Source organism: Acanthaster planci, linkage group LG01 (assembly GCF_054643075.1).
Source record: "Acanthaster planci isolate LZ-2023a linkage group LG01, COTS_SCS, whole genome shotgun sequence".
NCBI classification, from domain to species: Eukaryota; Metazoa; Echinodermata; class Asteroidea; order Valvatida; family Acanthasteridae; genus Acanthaster; species Acanthaster planci.
The window spans coordinates 20,091,677-20,112,272 of record NC_141777.1 but is presented as its reverse complement, the minus strand read 5'-3'; the positions used below and the strand labels follow the sequence as shown (position 1 = coordinate 20,112,272).

Below are 20,596 nucleotides of genomic sequence, written 5' to 3'. Positions count from 1 at the left end.
ATTCATGTGGGCCATGTGTGTGGCAGATTGATTCATTTGTTTGGCAAACAATGCCACACTTTGGAGGGTCCATATGAAGCCGAACAGTTTGCGGTTTGTTGGCATGTTGATATGTTTGTAACATAAGCCACATCCACTTGTGTGGCAATGGAAGTGTTAGAAATGGAAGTAGTGCAATATTATCCAATTTTCGCCTCACTGAATGGAACATTCCCTCTTTCAACTCATGAAAATATTCTTACTATTGCATAAGTGAAAAACATTCATTATTTGTTTAATATAACTGTCATATAGATCCTTATCAATTGATTTACCTTTAAATAAATTTCAAACAATTTCAAATCCTAATGAGAACAGACATGCTGGTGAACATCCACGGAGCTGCTTCGGTTTCAAAGGGTTTTCAAAAAATCATTGGATAAACTTGTTAGATAATGGCCAAAAGTGGAAATATAGCAATGAAAAGTTCATTATCCATGTCATCTCAATACATGTCACATGACTTATCATGTGACGATACCAGCATCAGATAAAATCAATTGCCATCGCGAACCCTTCCCTTTCTAGCTGTCTGCGAAGTTCAACCCGACAGGACATGTACTTCACTGATACTAGGCTTTAAAAAAAAAATCACTTTTAATGTCACATGACTTGTTACCTGAGGATGTCATGATCATGTCAGCTCAATTTTGGTCTAAAACCCTTGACCTTCGAGTTACACACCAAGATTTAACCCAATCAGACGTGTATTTCACGAGATATAGAACCAAGAGTGCTCTTTTAATGTCACATGATTTGTTACAAGATGACGTCAAAATCACATCAGGTGCTGCATGTTGTGCTCGTTCTGCCTCTTTAGGGACAAGGCCTCCCATACATGTATGTCATGGAAACAAGGATGATCCTAAAACCGTTGTATATTTTTTACCATCCGCACATGGGCGATCTGACGCAGCATGAATGGCAGGATTGATGAATGTCATGTGATGCGTGTTCCACCAATCAAATGACAAGGATCTGTATGGAAGTTATATAATAGCATACATGTACCAACCACAGGTACTCATAATACAGCATGTGCATGTATGACGCAGTCACTAATGTTCCAGATATTTGAAACCATCAAACCATCCTTCGATTTTACTTGGGACTCTAAGCTAATATCCTGTGCTAATATCCCGTTTCCCCCCTAACCGTTTCAACTTCTTGACCTCTTTATTTTAGAGTTTCCTATGTATGTATGTAATACACCTGTTAATATGTCTTATATTTAGACAATGTTTGTGTAGGACAGCTGAAATCTGATCAGGCATATTTATTGTGAAGGACTTTCCGATTTGACATATTTCTCTGATTTGAAAGGGTTGGAATTATTAAAAAAAAGTTGACAAATACAAACTGCACGATCCCAGCATTTCAACATCAAGGTGCGTGGGTCATATGGAATTTCGATGGCTGTTGTTTTGTTTAGTAGTATAGTACTGATGCACACTCTTCTTTCTTGAACACTCGATGTTTGTAAAAAAATGCTGTCGATGTTATGACCTAGTTTTTAGAAATGTAACATAGTCCATGAAAGGGCTGGCACAACTATTTCAGGTTTTGGTGATGTTTGACAGGTACAAAGATTTGTCGGGTTTCGCAAAATTGCAAAAAGCAGTTCAATTAATTTCTATTTGTAACAAAAGTATGTTTGTCTTCATTGTTATTAGTTATTTAATGTCTCACTACATGTATGTGTAGAATATAATAGTGAGTGTATCAAAACAAAACCAGATTCTGATATGATTCTGACGCTGATTCCCAAAGTGATTCTTGAAAAGAAATTCAAAAAGACAAGCTTATTTGGGAACAAATAACATCATATCAAGTCAAGATGAACATGTTTGCTGAGTGTGGTCATTGCGCCGTACAACAGCACCATGAGGGCCAATCTCATGCACATGTGCACTGTGTACATTGATTGCCCAGAAAACTTTAGCGTGCTGCATTTTGTGCATGCGCTGTTAGACTTACTCATTGGGACATTCAAAACCATTTCATTGGCATAACCCCTTCTAGTCCCCAAAGCATAATAATAACGCATACGTGTATTTCAATAAAGGACACATACATGTACCAGTACACGTATCCACTAGTTATGGTGCTCAAGGCACTACAATCTATCATCCCAGCTACACAGGCCAAACAAATTTCCTAAAAACCAGTTACGCTTACTAGGGAGTATAAAGCATCATGTTTCCATTTACAGTACAAAGGGCTAATGAAGCATATTAATCCTCCCTGCTGTCACACATGATGGATTTGAGCCCCTCACCCTGGGAACGGCAGCCTCAACCACTACATGTAAGCGAAACATCCCCAATCAACTTGTTTTGGGGTCGTTCTAAAATTTGGGGTCCAATTTTTTTTCCCTGTCCCTGTTACGTCTGGCATTTGATTTTAATGTTTAGAACTCGTTGTTTAATTTCCAAGACTGACTAAGTACTGCAAATTACCTGCCAAACAAATAAAAATAGTTTGAAATCAATTTCAGTGATACATCCCTTGTCAAACTGGTCAGATGGTATACATGTCAGAGGTACTGGCGACGGAAAAATTTCACACTTTGGACCCAAAATTTCGGTGACCCTTCTACATTACTATTTTTATAAGCATGCCAGTAAACTGAAAGAAAAACCACGGCTTACTTTGGGTGTTTAAGGGACAACCCCTGGCGGACTAGTTGCTCCATCTTGTCATTCCAAGGCATGGAGGCACTCAGCATCAGTGAGTAAATTCCGAGGCACTTACACTACACAATGTGGATAGGATAAGAAATTACTACAAATGTATTGATGCCTTGGTGTTCATGATGAGATAAAAACTGGGAAGAATATAGGAACTGTGCAAAGTCAGGCTGTTTCAGTGGTGTGCATTTATGGGTACTTCCATATAGGCACCTGGTACACCACTGAAGTAAAATAAGTTACTTAATAAGAAACTGTTAAAGAAACCCTTAGCCCAAATTTCACATAAGAGGGGAAAAAACATGTACAAAAAAATGCATTCAAATGGTAAATTCTTACTCCAAACACTTTAAAAGAGCATAAACATGGCATCCGTTCCCACACTCCACGTGGTATGGTGTTTTAAAACGAAAGGTTTGCCTAAAAACCTTCTAGCAACCTTTCCTTTTCTAGTTTCCTATGTCTGAAAAGGTCAAAAGTGCATGTAATTTGTATAGTTGTTTACAGGCACTTGGTCTCATGACTTGGAACCAATTCCTGTCATTAATGGTCCTGTATGCTTTTACAGTCCACAGGAAATCTGTTGACTGCTGCCTCTTGAATCAACCCATATTCTAACCATCACTACAAAATGTCAGAAAATTAGAGCCAAAAGTTTTTTACCTCGATATCCTTGATGCAGTGGATAATGGCTATGGCTTTGGCTTCCCAAAATGCCTCATAAACATAGGTGGCTCTCCGACCCTGGGCGTAGCAATTCAACAAGTCCTGCAAAGAAATAAAGTACAATATTTGGAACAATTTTCCTTCTGTAAGCTCCTGTACTGGGGCCCACTCACTGGCTGCAGACCAGCAGAGCAAACCAGCCTGCTGCAGTCCCAAATGATCTGCCATTCAAACAGCATGCCCTCTGTGGCCAAATAAGATTCTTAAACTTAAAATTGATGAAATCAAGAGGCCACTGGAAGCAGAACATTTCTTCGATACTAATATCACTGTAGCCAAGTACATTACCCTGTAAGTCTCAAGTTGCTTCACTGTTCATCCTCACAGCATTCCATGAAGACTTCTGAGGTCTCCCGCTGAGAATACAGGCAATTCACAATAGTGTGCCTCCAAGAGTATGCAACACGTTGGCCAATCAAGATGCACCAATGCGCGTTTGGAAAGGGTCGACAGAATTTCGCACATTGTGATTGGCCAACACGTTGCAAACTTTTGAAGGAACACTATTGAGAATCACCCGTATTGAACTAGATGTAACTCACCACCTACATATAACCCTTAAGTGAACCTATTAAGACTGACTTTTTTGGAACAACGACCTACATTTACTGGTACCACCTCATGCCCCGGTCGGGCTGCTCATCCATGGTGCAACCTCTCTCATAAACTTCAGAAAAAGGCAATAAGGTACCATCAACTGCACATGGCTCAAAGATGATGCAAACCAAGCAGTTGGAGAGTTCTACCGATGAGCAAAGCTTGCCATTGTAGCAATGGAAGAGATGAGAAGACCAAAGGGCTATGCAGAAAGGTCTTCTTTATCCAGCTCTGACTGGAAATGTAACATCTGCCCTTCTGGAGTTTGACTGAGAGTCAAGGATGACATCAGTCTGCCATATACCACAAGATCCTGGCATCAAGACAGTAGTGGTATCACAAATATCTTCAAGGCTGATCCACATTAAAAAAACAAAACAAAACATACGGATATAATCTGAACCCCAGAAAAGGATTTTACAAAAGATGCATTCTAACGACAACTGATGAGAGCAATGATTTCTGAAGATAAGACATATAAAACTTCACAAAGTTGTCCTACATCAAGTTGCGAGGAGGCATTGCCACTCCAGATGTGGCTTCCTTTCTAAAACAGAAACTTGTCTTGAAGCACTTGATTCTGACACCAACAATATCGGTACTTCAAATCCAACATTGTTCCTGTACTTGACGAGCTCAAAACAATCAAGAAGACCACAATGCAAGGATAACTAATCAAAACCTGCCGTTACCAAGACTGCCCCCTTATCGGAGTCAGGCAGCCAAGTTTGGGAATCTCTCGGAAGCTTCCAACACTCCAAGACGATAAAGTGCAACCTTGCCGAAAAAGGTTGCCTATTTCAACCGAAGGATACACCTGCTGACTTACTACTTTCAAAGTGAAAACTTAAAGAATCCAAGCTGAAGAACAAACTCCAGTCATCCAGTGAAAAAAAGGGCAAAACATGACCCCAGATCCATAACTCCCCCAATGCAGCTGTTCTGGATCATCTCACAAAAGGATTTTCCTAATGCAGCTTCTTACATGTACTCCATCCCAAAGAGTTTCTGTCACAAATTTGGTCCAAACTTTATTCTGGAAGTTTTCCACTACATGTACCAATCGAAGCCAGATGATGCTATTCCAACAAAGTGCAGACTGAGATCACCATCCAGCAGATGAACAGAAAGTCAACGGCTTCCACGCTGTACCCCTAAAATGGGCACTTAGCAAGGACTTGCTCTGGGTTCTGCAGTGGCAAGTGAGGATAGGATGGTTAAAGTGTGACATTCAGGAATTGTTAGGAAACTCAAAGCTACAAGTGCTCTTTACAAGATAAAGAAGCTGAACCAATCTAACAAAGTACAGAATCTACCTGTTACAAACTAGTCCTCACAATAATACTGAACTCCAAGTCAGGTTGGTATGAACAACTGTGTGACAGGTCACTTTTGTATGTTATTTGTATAGCGCCCTCAGTTGGCTGTGCTCAGTCAACCATTTAGTGTGAGTTCATTTAGAGACCCCCTTTGGGCACTTGCAAGTTCATTTAGTGACCCCCTTTAGGCACCTTTGTAGTATATTGCCCTTTGTCTCATAACACACTGAGTCTTCAGCCAGTAAGCACCGTCCAGAGTCATCCTTCAGCTGCCACATAGCCAACAAGTGCCATGATGTCTGTCCCCGCAATTTAGTCCAGTTCATCTTTTGTATTCTATCCAAGTTTGACTGGGCTTTCTGCACCATTAAAGATTTGGAAAGAAACCAGACCATGCGTCAATGGCCTTGACTTTCCCCTGTGTCACAAATGGCGTCGTAGACAGGATGGTGCACACATGGTAACCCCCAGTCAAGGATGAGCTGACAGAAGTGATCTGACGTCTACCCGGTGAACTGCTTGTACCGTCAGAGATGGAGAGCGAAACGGTGGCGCAACTTCGAGCTGAACTGGAGGCAATGAAGATGGCATTGCAGAAGGAGAAAGAGGAACGGCAGACGGATACCGTGGGCAGCTCTTCCATGCAGTTGACCTCCACCCCCAAGCAGATTTTTGTTGCGGCCGGGAGACGACTTGAGCGCTTCAGGGGCAAACCGGAGAAGGCCAACGATCCTTCGGTGCAAGAGTGGGTGAGTGATGTACGGGGCCAGCTGACAGCGAGGCAACTCAAGGAGGAAGATGGAGCAGCATTCATCATCGACCACCTTGCCGGCAGAGCCCGTCAAGAAGTACTCGGCAGAGGTGACGCAGTCAAAGGGAAGCCTGAGGAAATCCTCCGCATCCTACTTAAGGTTTTTGGTGACGGAGACACGCTACCCCAAATCCAGCAGAAGTTCTTTTCCTACCGTCAAGGTCCGCAGGAAGACCTCTTGTCCTGCTCTCTGGAGTTGGTGGAGCTGTTCAACACCATGACGAGGCTAGACAACTCCTTTGAGGCAGTCGAGAAAAACCCTCAAGGGGCGGCTGGCGGAGGCAGTGAGAGATGAGGGCTTGCGGCGAGAGCTCCGGCGACTGAATATCGATTCCCCCACTTTGTCATTTTTTGAGGCCAGGGACCGCGCCATCGAGTGGCTTGGCAACAGCCAAGTCAAACACCAGAGGGAGGCAACAGTACATGAGGTGAAGGCAACAGAGAGCACCGGAGGCCTGAAGTCTCTTCTTGAGGAGCAGGGCAAGAAACTAGAGAGGCAACAGCAGCAGATTGACACATTACTCAAGCTAATGACGGATCGGCAGCCAGGTCGTCAGTGGAACCAGGGATGACGGCGGTGCTACACTTGCCAGTCGACCGAGCACCTCAAAAGAGATTGCCCCCAGCGTCCACCAGCAGGGAGATATGGGCCATCTTCCCGTGGACAACACCAGGACATGCAGTCATTGGCTGCTCAGCAACCCCTGGCACAGCAATTCATCGCCCAGCAGCCCCAGATGCCGCAGATAAACCCCCAGCAGCCTGCTGCACAGATGTTTGGTCCCCAGCAGTCCGCTGCCCAGCAGTTCAGCCCCCAGCAGTTAAACTAGAAAGGCCTGTCATTGAGAGCCATACGGCAGGCCCAGAAAGGAACACTAGTGGCTCAATCTACAGGAAAGCAATAGGGCAATGTCCAGAAGCGGTTGTTCAACTTGGTGCCACGGAGGTGCGCTGTCTACTTGACATGGGAGCGCAAGTCTCGACGATTACTGAGTCCTTCTTCAGAGATCACTTCTCGGAGACAGAATTAGTAGACGTGACTGCCTTCATCAGCCTCTCTGGAGCGCAATGTCTGGCCATCCTCTATGTTGGTTATGCAGAGCTGTCACTCTCCGCATTAGGCCATGTGTTCCCCAACATGGGTTTCCTGATAGTGAAGGACCCCACTAGTACATCAGTTGCAGAAAGAAAGAAGAAAGTGCCAGGAGTCATCGGGTCCAATATATTCAGAGAAATTCGGGACACACTACGCCAAGTTGATGATGGTGCAAACTACCTGGAGGCACTGCACGCTGGGAGTGAGGGATGAAAATGGGCTCATGTTCTTGCCTTATACGAGGAAGTGAGAAGTGGGGTCTCCCTTTTGCCAGACTTTATGGGAAAAGTCTGTACAGTTGGTTCGAAGCCAATCCTCATCCCTGCGAACTCTCTTCTCACGGTGGAATGTTCGGTGAGACCAGCCGCAAGAAACCAGGTCTACGAGGCGATGGTTGAGCAGTTCGAGGCAGATGTCACTCACCTTCCGAATGGTCTGGCTGTACCTCCAACTCTAGTCTCCATCGACAGTAGCGGCAAAGTTCCAGTGCAAGTTGCCAACTTCACCCAAGACGACCTGTACCTGCAGCCAAGGACTCCGCTGGCCACACTGAGTAGTGTATTCACCGAGTGCTGCAGTGGATTGCCAGAAGCAACTTGGGAGGAGATGCAAGTAGGCAATGGAGAAGTGGCTCATCATTCCGATGGGGTTCAGCAGCTGATGTCAAGGATGAAGATCGGCACAGGGATCACCAGAGACCAGCGAAGCAAACTCCGCCAGTTAATTGCCAGCCACGTCAGCACATTCAGTAGAGATGAGGACGACATCGGGTATTGCGACAAAATATCCCACACAATCACCACAACTGACGATTTGCCTGTTCGCACACCTCACCGGCGGATACCACCTCACCAGTGGGCGGAAGTTCGCGACTACTTGCAGAAGTCTCTCGACAGGGGTATTATCAGAGAGTCGTCGAGCCCTTATGCTTCTCCAGTTGTACTCGTGAGGAAGCGTGATGGGAAGCTCCAGCTGTGTGTGGACTATAGAGCCCTAAATGCTAAGACACGCAAAGACGCATATCCCCTTCCCCGTATTGATGAGGCGCTTGATGTTCTTGGAGGGGCAAAGTTCTTCTGTAGTCTTGATCTGGCCCACGGATTTCATCAAATTCCGGTTGCAGCAGAAGATGTCGAGAAGACGGCTTTCCGTGTTGGGACCGGGGGGCTGTACGAATTTACTCGTATGCCCTCCGGCCTCTGCAATGCGCCGGCCACATTCATGCGGTTGATGGACAAGGCATTTGGCGACAAGAACTTTCAGTCTCTCATCGTGTACCTCGATGACATACTAGTCTTCGGCTGTACATTTGAAGAGACACTGGAGAGACTACAACAGGTGCTTCTCCGCCTCAACGAGTTCGGTTTGAAAGTCAAGCCAGAGAAATGCAACCTGTTCACAGAGAAGCTGAGGTACTTGGGCCATTTGATTTCTGATGGAGGGATATCTCCAGACCCTGAGAAGATCAGAGCTGTTGCAGACTGGAAGAAGCCTGTTACTGAGCGTGAGCTTCGAGGGTTCCTCGGCCTTGATAGCTATTATCGCCGATTTGTACCAGGGTTTGCCCAAGTCGCTAACCCACTTCATGCACTCCTTGGAGGATCTGGGAAGAGGCGGTGCAAGAAGGTCAGCCAGTCAAGGTCGATTACAGGAGCATGGGATGAATCTTGCGACAAGTCCTTCGATGCCTTGAAGTCCCTCCTGACAACGGCGCCCCTTCTTGGCTACCCTGACTTCACTTGTCCCTTCATTCTGGAAGTTGACGCCAGTTATCAAGGTCTCGGCGCAGTACTGTCTCAGCAGCAAGAGCGGGGCCTGGTAGTCATCGGATATGCCAGCAGAGGCCTTAGGGAGAATGAGCGGAACATGCAGAACTACAGCAGCATGAAGCTGGAGTTGCTTGCTTTCCGGTGGGCTATCACTGATAAGTTCCGAGATCTTCTTCTTGGGGCGAATTTTGTTGTCTACACTGATAACAACCCCCTCAGTTATCTCAAGACGAACACCAAGCTTGGAGCGACGGAAACCAGGTGGGCTGCTGAACTGGAGCTGTTCCAGTTCACAATCAAGTACAGATTCGGAAGGAGCAACGGGAACGCTGATGCCCTTAGCAGAAAGACGACCAATGGTGGTGAATCTGGTGATGCACAACTTGAAGAGATGTCTGCCAGAGAGGCCGTTTCCTCCTCTCGGGCAACTACCTCCATCCCGCCGAGGACACTGTCACACATGAGAAGTACCCTGCCTGATGCTGGAGTGAACGAACTTCGAGCAAGGTCAGAAGAGGCAGCACCTGCTTCGATTTCAACATTGCCATCCATATCCTCAGAAGACCTGTACGCCCTCCAGAGAAATGACAAGCAGATCGGTCCACTCTGGACATATTGGGAGAAAGGACAGCGGCCACATGTTAGCCAACTGATGAGAGAGGAGAAGTCAACCCGGAAGCTACTGAAGTTTTGGGACCAGCTGGAGGCCAGAGATAATGTCCTGTACAAAAGGAGCAAGGGAGCTTCCGGTGATGTTCTCCAGGCTGGGTATCAAGGAGTGGAAAGGACACTTGCACTTGTCCGTAGTAGGTGTTTTTGGCCAGGAATGATCAATGATGTTGAGGAGCACTGCAAGAACTGCCAGAGGTGTATTCTTGCCAAGGCCGGAAAGAAACTACATCCAACGATGGGTTCACTGATTGCGAGACGGCCACTTGAGATCCTTGCTATAGACTTCACCGTATTGGAGCCAGGCTTGAACAACGTGGAGAATGTATTAGTCCTCACGGACGTCTTCACGAAGTTCACACAGGCTGTCCCATGCAAGGACCAGAAGGCAAGAACGGTTGCTCAGTGTCTGTTGAAGAACTGGTTCGTTTGTTTCAGGGTGCCCCGCCAACTCCACAGGGACCAAGGAAGAAATTTTGAGGGGGAAGTCATCAAGGAGCTCTGCCAGATGTATGGGATCACCAAGACACGAACAACTCCATACCATCCGGAGGGGAATGGACAGTGCGAGCGTTTTAATCGCACAATGCACGACCGACTTTGCACACTCCCTCCGACTCAGAAGAGGCGATGGCCAGAGCACCTACCGGAGCTAGTCTACATCTACAATGCAACCCCTCACTCATCAACTGGATACTCTCCTTACTATCTGTTCTTTGGGCATGAACCCCGATTGCCGATCGACTACTTCCTTGGTGCTGACAATCAGCAGGGAAATAAGGATGCAACAGTAGACGACTGGGTAGCAGACCATCACAAAAGGATGATGCAAGCTTATGAGATGGCATCAGGGAAGACCGAGAAGGAGGCCCTGAGGAGGATGAATCGCCACAACAGCAGTGCCAAAGACGAGGGCTTGCCCATTGGAGCAAGAGTCTTCCTCCGCAATCGAGTCCTTGGACGGAACAAGATTCAGGACTTCTGGGCAGACAGGCCATTCAAGGTTATCAGCAGGCCCAATCCTACAGGACATGTCTATGTGGTGACTCCACTTGATGGGACCGGCAACCAGAAGACTGTCAACAGGAGGGACCTGCTGGATGGTCGGATGTTGGTGCAACCCGGAACACCAGATGCCGGACATCGCCCCCCAAACAACAGCGCACCGAATGCTACTGTGCTGTCTGATGAAAACGACGATGACCTTCTTCTGGTGGCCCATCGACAGAGGGTGCAGATGTTGCAACCTGTGGAGGCAACTACAGGGGAACCCACTGCTTTACAAAAAGCAGGGGAGCAGCAGCGGGAAGCAGCAATTCCCCAACAGGATACACCGCCAGAGGAAGAGGCACCACCAGAGGACAAGCTGCCAGAGGATGAGCCACCAGGAAACGCATCGCCGGAGGACGAGCTACCAGGGGACGCACCGCTGGAGGATGAGCCACCAGAGGATGCACCACCACAGCATGAGCTGCCCGAAGGTGAGCCGCCAGAGGAGAACCCATCGGAAGATGTCCCACCAGAGGAGGCCCTGGGAACCTCATTCACTACAGGACCCGAAGCGCAACCTTCTGCTTCACACAAAGCAGGGGAGCACCTTCACCTAGCCTCGAGACCAGCCCAAATACCTGATGCTCCACTAGGGACTACTCCTAGTGAGGACGCCCCTGCTGAACCGATGGTCGAGGTACGTCGCTCGAGTCGCACTGGAGCAGGGAGCCACTCCAATTTGCACCACCTGCCCAAATCCGCCATCCAGTCAGAGATGCCCGTGGCACCTACCGCAGACCCGCGAGTACTTGCAGACATCAGCAGGACTCAGCTGTTGCTAGTGCAGATGTTGGCCGGAATCCAACCGAAGTGACTTTTTTGTAAATAGCATGGACTCTTTGTCTTCTTGTATTGTTTTTTTGTTCGATTACTGGAGGGTAGTATATTGCCCTTTGTCTCATAACACACTGAGTCTTCAGCCAGTAAGCACCGTCCAGAGTCATCCTTCAGCTGCCACATAGCCAACAAGTGCCATGATGCCTGTCCCCGCAATTTAGTCCAGTTCATCTTTTGTATTCTATCCAAGTTTGACTGGGCTTTCTGCACCATTAAAGATTTGGAAAGAAACCAGACCATGCGTCAATGGCCTTGACTTTCCCCTGTGTCACAACTGTAAGGCTTCCAGTTTGGACTCTTCCAAAACAGGGCACCACCATGAACTGCTTTATTGAATCACTGATCAGTCATCTTGAAAGATGAAATGAGGGGTGCAAAGCAAATATCCATGATTCCATTGAGCAGCCTAAGGTGTATTTTCAAGCATGTAGTATCGCTCAGAAGGAACATGTTGGCCCTCGGTAATCTTATTAGACCTTCAGCAGGACTCAGCTGTTGCTAGTGCAGATGTTGGCCGGAATCCAACCGAAGTGACTTTTTTGTAAATAGCATGGACTCTTTGTCTTCTTGTATTGTTTTTTTGTTCGATTACTGGAGGTTGTCGAGGCGCCAACCTTTAAGCAGGGGAGAATGTGACAGGTCACTTTTGTATGTTATTTGTATAGCGCCCTCAGTTGGCTGTGCTCAGTCAACCATTCAGTGTGAGTTCATTTAGAGACCCCCTCTGGGCACTTGCAAGTTCATTTAGTGACCCCCTCTAGGCACCTTTGTAGTATATTGCCCTTTGTCTCATAACACACTGAGTCTTCAGCCAGTAAGCACCGTCCAGAGTCATCCTTCAGCTGCCACATAGCCAACAAGTGCCATGATGCCTGTCCCCGCAATTTAGTCCAGTTCATCTTTTGTATTCTATCCAAGTTTGACTGGGCTTTCTGCACCATTAAAGATTTGGAAAGAAACCAGACCATGCGTCAATGGCCTTGACTTTCCCCTGTGTCACAACTGTAAGGCTTCCAGTTTGGACTCTTCCAAAACAGGGCACCACCATGAACTGCTTTATTGAATCACTGATCAGTCATCTTGAAAGATGAAATGAGGGGTGCAAAGCAAATATCCATGATTCCATTGAGCAGCCTAAGGTGTATTTTCAAGCATGTAGTATCGCTCAGAAGGAACATGTTGGCCCTCGGTAATCTTATTAGACCTTCAGGAACAAAGAACTAAAGACCTTGGGATAGAGGATCAAGATCAATTACTGCATACAGTTGGCCGGAGTCTATTTTTGCCAACATCCCAACTTCCATATATCTGGCTTCAGACTAGGATGACATTTCTAAAAAGCCTGGTACACTCAAGTTACTGCTGTGGTACTCAGATTTGGGCTCTGACAGGATGCCAAAATGAGAGAATGAAGTCTATATATGCCTTGTTCCTCATCCAAATGGGCAGTGGCAAGTACAAAAAGAATAAAGATCTATTCTTCAAAATCTCCCAAAACAAAATTTACCACCGACAAAATGCCCTTCTGAGAGCATTGCTGGAAAAATTTCAACTCTACCTGTTTTTAATATGAGTGGAGTTCATCACAAAGGTACATGTACTTCTGGGATACAATTCTAATTCATCTTTGACACATGGCCCAGTCAGCCCACATAACACATCAGTCTGTAAAGCTGTGACATCTTACTTAGAGCATTTTAAAATTGGCAAGTGATCCATACCTGCGTTTAAACCCTAACTATACGTAAACAAGTGAAAAAATATATGAGCAATGTATTCTGCCTTTTTTACAGAGCTCTAAAAACTGACAAAAAAGCCAAACTGAACCGAGCCAAACAAAAACAAAGCAATGTAAACCAAATGAACTGAACCCCCCAAAAAGATGAGAAAAAAAACCCCACTGATTTCAACTTTAAGTTTTTGGATCAAGCCAAACTGAATCCACAATATTGATCAATAAAAAGCTATAAGCTCTCTGTAGATTACTTTGAATGAGGACGAGACTAAGAACACGTGGCTCTACAAAAGACATGCTCTGTCCTTTCTTAGCTCTCAACTCTCAGTTTGAAAGCACTGTTCTATGTCAGACAAAACCAGTTCTAATTTCCAAAAACAGAATTGTTGACTAACCTGTATGTATTGCAGAAGCAGCTTGTCCTCGTTCAGGTTGTGTTCCTGTACGTAGGGTCGGATCAACTTTTCAACGGTGCTTTGGATGAGTTCTGGGGCTGCCACACGATCTAACATGCGGAACACCAGTGTGCTGGTGGTTTCCTGAAAATGTCCACAAAAGGTAAAGAGATACATGATTGGGAAGTATACACACACATTCTGCTGGGCAAAACATTCTTCCACTCACCTTCATTTTTGTGTGGTGTAATGCATACATTTAACAGCATGCTTAAAAAGAAGTTGTTTATCCTTAATGCCAGCTGATCACAACACACATTGTGAGGTTGTTGACACAATCTAATTATATCTGAACTGAAAGTTTGAGCTCCGTGCATACATGTACTATTCAAAAAATAAATATGTGGACAGCATTTCTAGCAATTTGGTACAAAACACCTTTTCATTGCACATTTTTGTTGGTTCAGGAATGGCCCGGGGAATTCAGATGCTCCTGACGGCCGAATTAAGCAAGAAAATCATGCAATTTTTAAAAGTATATATTTACTTGTGTATATTCGGCCAAAGACAGCTTGCACTGATATCTACTATGAAGCCGCAGTAACTCCTTCAAGTTCTTGATCAGCTCCTGCAGTCTGCATACAGCCTCTGTGCAGTCGTTTTCTGTGTTTATCACCTGGCCAGATTGAACCACCACAACCTGTTAAAACGGAAAACACAGTTTCACTCTAATAACGACATGTACAGTATTCGACTTGTCCTTAACATGTAACATGTGAGTGTAAAACTTCGTATTGGTCCGTGTTTGTGTCAGATATGTCAGAATTGTTAATAAAATTAAGAAGCAAAATGCACATGTCGGAACAGGAGAATGCAGTGCCTTTTCAGTTCCTGTTTTGACGTGCAAATATTAGTAAAATGGTACTAATAACCAGTGTAACTCAAGTAGGTCTCCTGGTGAAGAAGTCAAAAAGGAGCATCCTACTGGTATGAAACCATGGCTTCCTCTGAAAAATATGCTGTGTATACATGTACAAGCAAAAACATTCTAACACATCCTGCTAGGGTAATGCTATTCTACAACAGACAAAAACAAGACAGAACAGTGAAGTAACAGGACACAATAAGTGTCTATAAAGCTTTGCAAAGATGAAAGCCATGTGCTCGTTATAGACCAGTTCAACAAATTGTGCAACACTTTGGATACTAGTGAAAGAATCAAAGTTATTGCCATATAAATCTACACTCACAACCAAGTTCAAACAATGTACAAGCAGGTACTATGTGCAGTAGGTTCTATGGCAGAGTACACAGTGGTAACTTTGCCAGTCTAGGCTGGCACCAGGCATTGCATTCATATTAAATGCATCTAGTGATAAAACAGTCACATTTTGCTGTATGTGGACATACATGTACAACTTATTCTGGTTTGAGCTCTCTGTGAACCGGTCATTTGCATTTGACTGGAAGGGCTTAAAAATCTGTCTACCTTACAACTTCCATTGCCCCATTCATGCATGATGAAAATGATGACCTTTCAGTGTCAGTAGCCAATCCAGCATCTTCATCTAAAAACGCTCCTTCGGTGAATCTTCCACTTGTGGATTGACGGCACGTTTCCACAATGCCTAGGCATAACCTTGAAGGGTAGTGTTTTAGTAGACTGCACATACATACATGTGTAAATTACTTCTAACGAGACTTTTTTTGCCATAAAAGTCTCAAGAAGTTCACAATTGCTTTGCAGAATTCTGCATATGCCATCTGTGTCTGTCTTTGCCTTCCCTGGTGAAATTTTTATCTCCAAATATCAATCATCTGGTGGTTTTCTGTTGTATATTTATTTAATTGGGCTGTCCTCAATATGCTTTGCAAAGGAATCTTTGAAACTAAATTCAGAGCAAGAAATTACAACTTTCAAGAGAACATATACAGGTAAATATTGGGGATCAAGCGCAGTGTATAATGTAGTTGAGCATTCCGCTCATCTAACAGTGGACAAGCTTGCAGAGAATGATATTGTGGCCATAAGGTGTTCACTTGTACTTTGGTGTTCTTAGTGAGGGCCTTTAAGGTAAACTTCTGCCCAGTGTGACTCCTTGGTACACTGTATTAGTTGTGTTATAAGTGTAGCAAACCTGTTAACATGCTTTTAAGTTGCCTTGTCCTCTTTGTACTTAATATGGAAAGCAGGAATTTCTAATTTTAATGGGTTTGCTCTTCACATGTTCTCTTCAGAATAGCCAGCCAGAGTAGAAAGGATGATCTTTGTTCAACAAAATATTGGTGGTTAGACAGCATGGCTACCGAGAGCTCTGTGGTGTGGATATCCATGGTGTCTAAATAGGACTAGGGGCTGGTGATGAATAGCGTTGTATGCGCATTCTCTACCTTCAAGAAATGTTTGCTTCGAGTAGTGATGCAAAAGTCACCTAGAACTGCATGGACGAAGAGCCTGGTATCTCTAAGTTGATCACTGGTTTACATGTACTGCAAAGGGTACTAATACAATCCCATGCAGGAGGCTATTTGTGACCTGTCACGACAAAATGAGAGTAAAGTCGCATCCCACTCTCTCATTTTGAGGGTTAAAAGTTATATTGAAGTGGGGGTCAATTTTGGGGTTTTATAATATTTGGAAACGGTAACTCGTCTCCCATTTAATTCCAAATATTTGTAGAACCACATATTTAAACATGTCATTTTCTCAGCAATTTTGACAATAACATTGTTCGTGCCTGGTATGCAATGTTGAAACAATGGGAGAAACAAAGATGCAAAGCTGCCAGAATAATGCCACATTGTTACCTTACACCTTTACTAGTGTTCCATGTACATACCATTGGAAAGCTCTCTTTCTGCTGAATTCAACAATACCAATATCTGAGTTTTTGAACATGCCGACATTCAGCTCCTTTTGTGAAGACAGGTCACATTTTTGTCTTCACAACCTGCCATGTTTCCTTCCAATTTAACAGAAAAGCTTAGTTTGGAGAACATAGCTTCTAGGATCTCTGTGGGGTTGCTACTCTTCGTGGTGTCAGACTTTTTGTATAGGAATATGGGATTCACTGTGTTACAGCTAGCTGATATGGAGACTTCTTTCCATGGCCAAAGTGTTCTTCGGTGTGTTTTTAAGTTTAAGAAGAAACCTGGGTCATCCTCATATTTTGTCCTGTTGAATTTGGTTTAAGGTTATGATTGGATTTTGGCGATTTGCTATCAAGGAGTAGTGCTGTCCAACCTGATTGGTTTAACAGACCTGTGATGTCGGTAATTTGGCAGCCACTTGGAATGTTCCTCCTAGCAATGCCCTAGACTGGTTCCTCAAACTGAATCTAGAATGCTGCAGATCTATTTGCCAAATTGTAATGTGAAACTCTCCCAATCTGCCATAGAGTTAAATGTTTCTGCAACCCGCAATGCTACCAAGTTCCTGAGGGGCAGCAGGGACAATTCATACTCAATACTCTCAAGGGTACCTCCCTTGTGGAGATATTGGCATTGTTTTCCAATGGGCCACAGTTAATGATGTCCTGGGCTATGTCAAGTCCTATGGAGAATGCTGACAGTGTGTGAGCTTCAAAGGGGCTTTAAGAATGGAGGCAGGTCCGTGGAGGCTTTTTGTGAGTTTGCAGTAGCCTTGGAAACGAATTTCCTATGCATCCAAAAGAAAACCCGGGCTTGTTCAAAGACTCTGATGCAATTTTCTGAGAGCAGTTTATCGATGGCCTTGGTCCTGAGGCCCTACACATTTCCTGGAGGTGGCCAGAAATCCAGACATTTCAACGAGCTGAAGGACTAGGCAAATAAGCACGATGGACGTGAAAGTGCCTCCACCTCTAAGACGGCCTAACAGAGGACAGCAACCTAGATCCAGATGTGAAAAGTTGGAACAACAGATGGAACATCTTGAAGACGTTGTAACTTTGAAGTGTTTGGGAGATAAAATAAACCAAATTCATACCGAGCTAACTTTAAACAATTTGTTGTTGTTGCCTTTCTTTAAAATTAAAACGAGTTGTTTCTTTGAGAATCACATGAACTCTTTGTATCGTGCTGGGGTACATCTTTCACATTGGGGGTCTGTCGGAGCTCATTATAGTTGGAAATGGCTGATGATTTGCTGGATCATGGTCCTCCTCCCCAAAGGAATTATTTTGCAGTGGGCAACATTGCAAGGTTGCCATGTTGAGCAGTGATCATCAGACCCTTCCTTTGAGTATAGGGTGGTGGGTTGTACGGATACATGTAGTTGGTTTTACGGAGAATGTTAAAATTCTTGACAAGGACAGTATCCCCAACAGTAATTGGCGACAATGCAACATGTTGATGTTTGTCAGCGTGAAGCTTCATTTTCCACTTCACGTGTTGATCATGTTGGTAGAGCTTATCGGTCACTGTCGTGTTTTAGAGGGGGTTGACAAATTAGAGTGTTGATGTTGTGTCCATAGCGTGCAGTTGCTGGGGAGATGCTGGTGATACAGTGCAAGGTTGAACAGTATGCACGAAGAAATATCCATTGTTCTTGTTCCCATGGCCTTCCTTCAGCTTCTGCACACTGGACAGCTTTCTTCCAATTTTTCATAAAGTCTTCAGCTTGACTGTTGGCTTCTGGTTGGGGGGGGGATTTTTCTGTGATGACATCAAAGATATTCTGAGAATGTTTTGAATTCTGCACTTTTGAATGGGTTGGGGCATTATCAGTTTTCACAGTGTCTGGGATACCATGGGCAGCAAAGATCTTGTCCACGATGGGAACTGTGGCTCGAGCTGAAGTTGAGCATAGGATTTCGACACAGGAATCTGGAGGGGTCATCCATACACACTGGCAGGTAGTTGCAAGAGACAAATGGGCCACAGAAATTGACACAGACATTGTGCCAAGGGTATGCAGGAGGATCTGTCATTCAAAGTGGTTAACAAATTGGTAGGGGAGGCAGTACTTCACAATTTCTTGGCTTTCTGGTCAATGTTTGGGAACCCCACCTGTCTGCGTAACAGCAACTTGGTTTTCGATATTTCCATATGACTGCTGTGAGCAAGCTTGAGAGCGCGTTGTTGCAAACGAGCAGGAATTATCATCCACTGTTCTCACAGGACTACACCACACTTTGTGACTATGATGCTATCACAGATTCCAAAGAAAGCATTATACTTCTCTATGTTGAGCATGAACCATTGTCCTTCACGATATGCTTCAATGACTGTTTGGAGGGCAAGGACTGCTTGAGAGCTTTTAGAGTTGAATGGCGGTGCAACAAATTTGACAAATTTGTTGGCTTCCTGTGACAGACTGTCACAGACTGTCTTGCTGTTTGGGCTTGGGTGTCTGGACATGTAGTCTGCTGGGTTGTCCTTTCCAGAATGGTGGCCAACAGACATGCTGTATAACTGCAGTTTCAGTAATCAGTTCTGTATACATGAAGATAGGTTTGCCTGAGATTTGTTAAATAAGGGGATAAGATGCTTGTGATCAATGAACAGTGTTTGTGAACACTTGGCCGAAGTACAGTGGCAATGCTGAATTCCCCAAGTAATTCCAAGGACTTCTCGCTCAATTTGGCTGTAGCGTTGTTCAGTGGCTGTCAGGGTGCGACTGGCATAGCTGACCACCTTTCTTAGTCCCTGTTTGTCCGTTTGTGTGAACACTGCGCCAAGGCCAACAGAACTAATATCAATCCATACTTCCATTTTTTTGACTGGGTCAAAGTATACACAGACAGATTCGCATGTGACTGAATCTTTAAGCTCATTGAAGAGCTTTATCATGTGTTGAGTTCCAATCAAACTTTGCATCTTTCTCAGTAAATGCATGGAGGGGATAAGTAATGGTTAAGAGGTTTGGTGTGAAGTGTGAGCTGTAGCTTGCCAAGTAGGCTGCATACCAAGTAGGCTGCGGACTTCTGCTGGGCTTTGTGGGGCACTTGCATTTTTTATAGCATCAACTTTTCGTAGCTCAGGGCAGATGCCATGTTTACTGGAGACAAGTCCAAAGAAGAGTACGAGAGATTGAGTAAATTGGCACTCCCCCTTGTTGACTGTGATGCTTTTCTCCTGCAGGCGGATGTGTAGTATTTTGTTGTGCTTGGCGATTGTAGGAGCATGTATCAGATTGTTATCTCAGACACTGAGCAAACTGAGTATGCCTTCTGTGGTTTGCCACAATGTGTTTTGGAATACGTCACTGAGACACTGAAGATGAGTCTTTGGTATTGCTTGAGTCCAACATGTGAAGTGAAGATCTCATGTACCAACTTTCCAGTGCCAGTACCAACTGATGATATCCAAAACAAAGATCCAATTTGAGGAAGAAATGCCAGCTATTTCCCTTGGCTGTGAGTTCATCTGCAGTTGGTAATGGGTGCTGTTCTCCCACTATTGCTGTTTGCAGCCATCATGTTGATGCATGGGAGGGTGTCGTTTGGGTTATGTCATTTAGGGACTGCAAAAACAGTGAACACCCACCGAGTGGGCCTGGTGTCTTGGTCCTTGAGATCTTGCAGGGGTTTCAATTTGTTTTGCAGATGGAATGGTGTTTTGCAATAGTGTTAAGCAACAAGAGGCACAGATTTGTTGATGTAGCGTTTTACCTGAACTCCTCTGTGTTTGCCAATATATGGAGCTAACAAAGTTGGATAAGACTTCATCAAGTCTTTGCTGTTGTTGACTGGGTCACTGACTGTGAGAAATCCTAGGTCCTAATTGAAGGCCAACTAGGTAAGTACTTTTGGAGTCATTAAACACATCGCCAGTGGCAAAGCAGTTTTCCCAGTTTGATTCGATGCTGAGCAATTTTCTCACTTCCAGGCAGTAGCATGTCTGCACCATATGGGTAAAGATGTACTGTACATGTGCACTGG

The 20,596-nt window shown here is 44.7% G+C and overlaps 1 protein-coding gene and 1 pseudogene across 1 annotated transcript in view; one reads left to right on the top strand and one right to left on the bottom strand.

The window, feature by feature from the left end:
- The window catches only part of LOC110982888 (kinetochore-associated protein 1-like), a 125,446-nt gene that overhangs the window by 42,999 nt on the left and 61,851 nt on the right, over nucleotides 1–20,596 (bottom strand). The window contains exons 22-25 of the mRNA XM_087135478.1: nucleotides 14,281–14,433; nucleotides 13,734–13,877; nucleotides 3,393–3,497; nucleotides 2,691–2,794 (exon numbers count right to left, since the gene is read on the bottom strand). Of these exons, the coding sequence (XP_086991604.1) occupies nucleotides 2,691–2,794; nucleotides 3,393–3,497; nucleotides 13,734–13,877; nucleotides 14,281–14,433 (506 nt within the window). The remainder of the gene's footprint in view (nucleotides 1–2,690; nucleotides 2,795–3,392; nucleotides 3,498–13,733; nucleotides 13,878–14,280; nucleotides 14,434–20,596) is intronic.
- Nucleotides 5,730–7,341, top strand: LOC147800516 (uncharacterized; annotated as a pseudogene).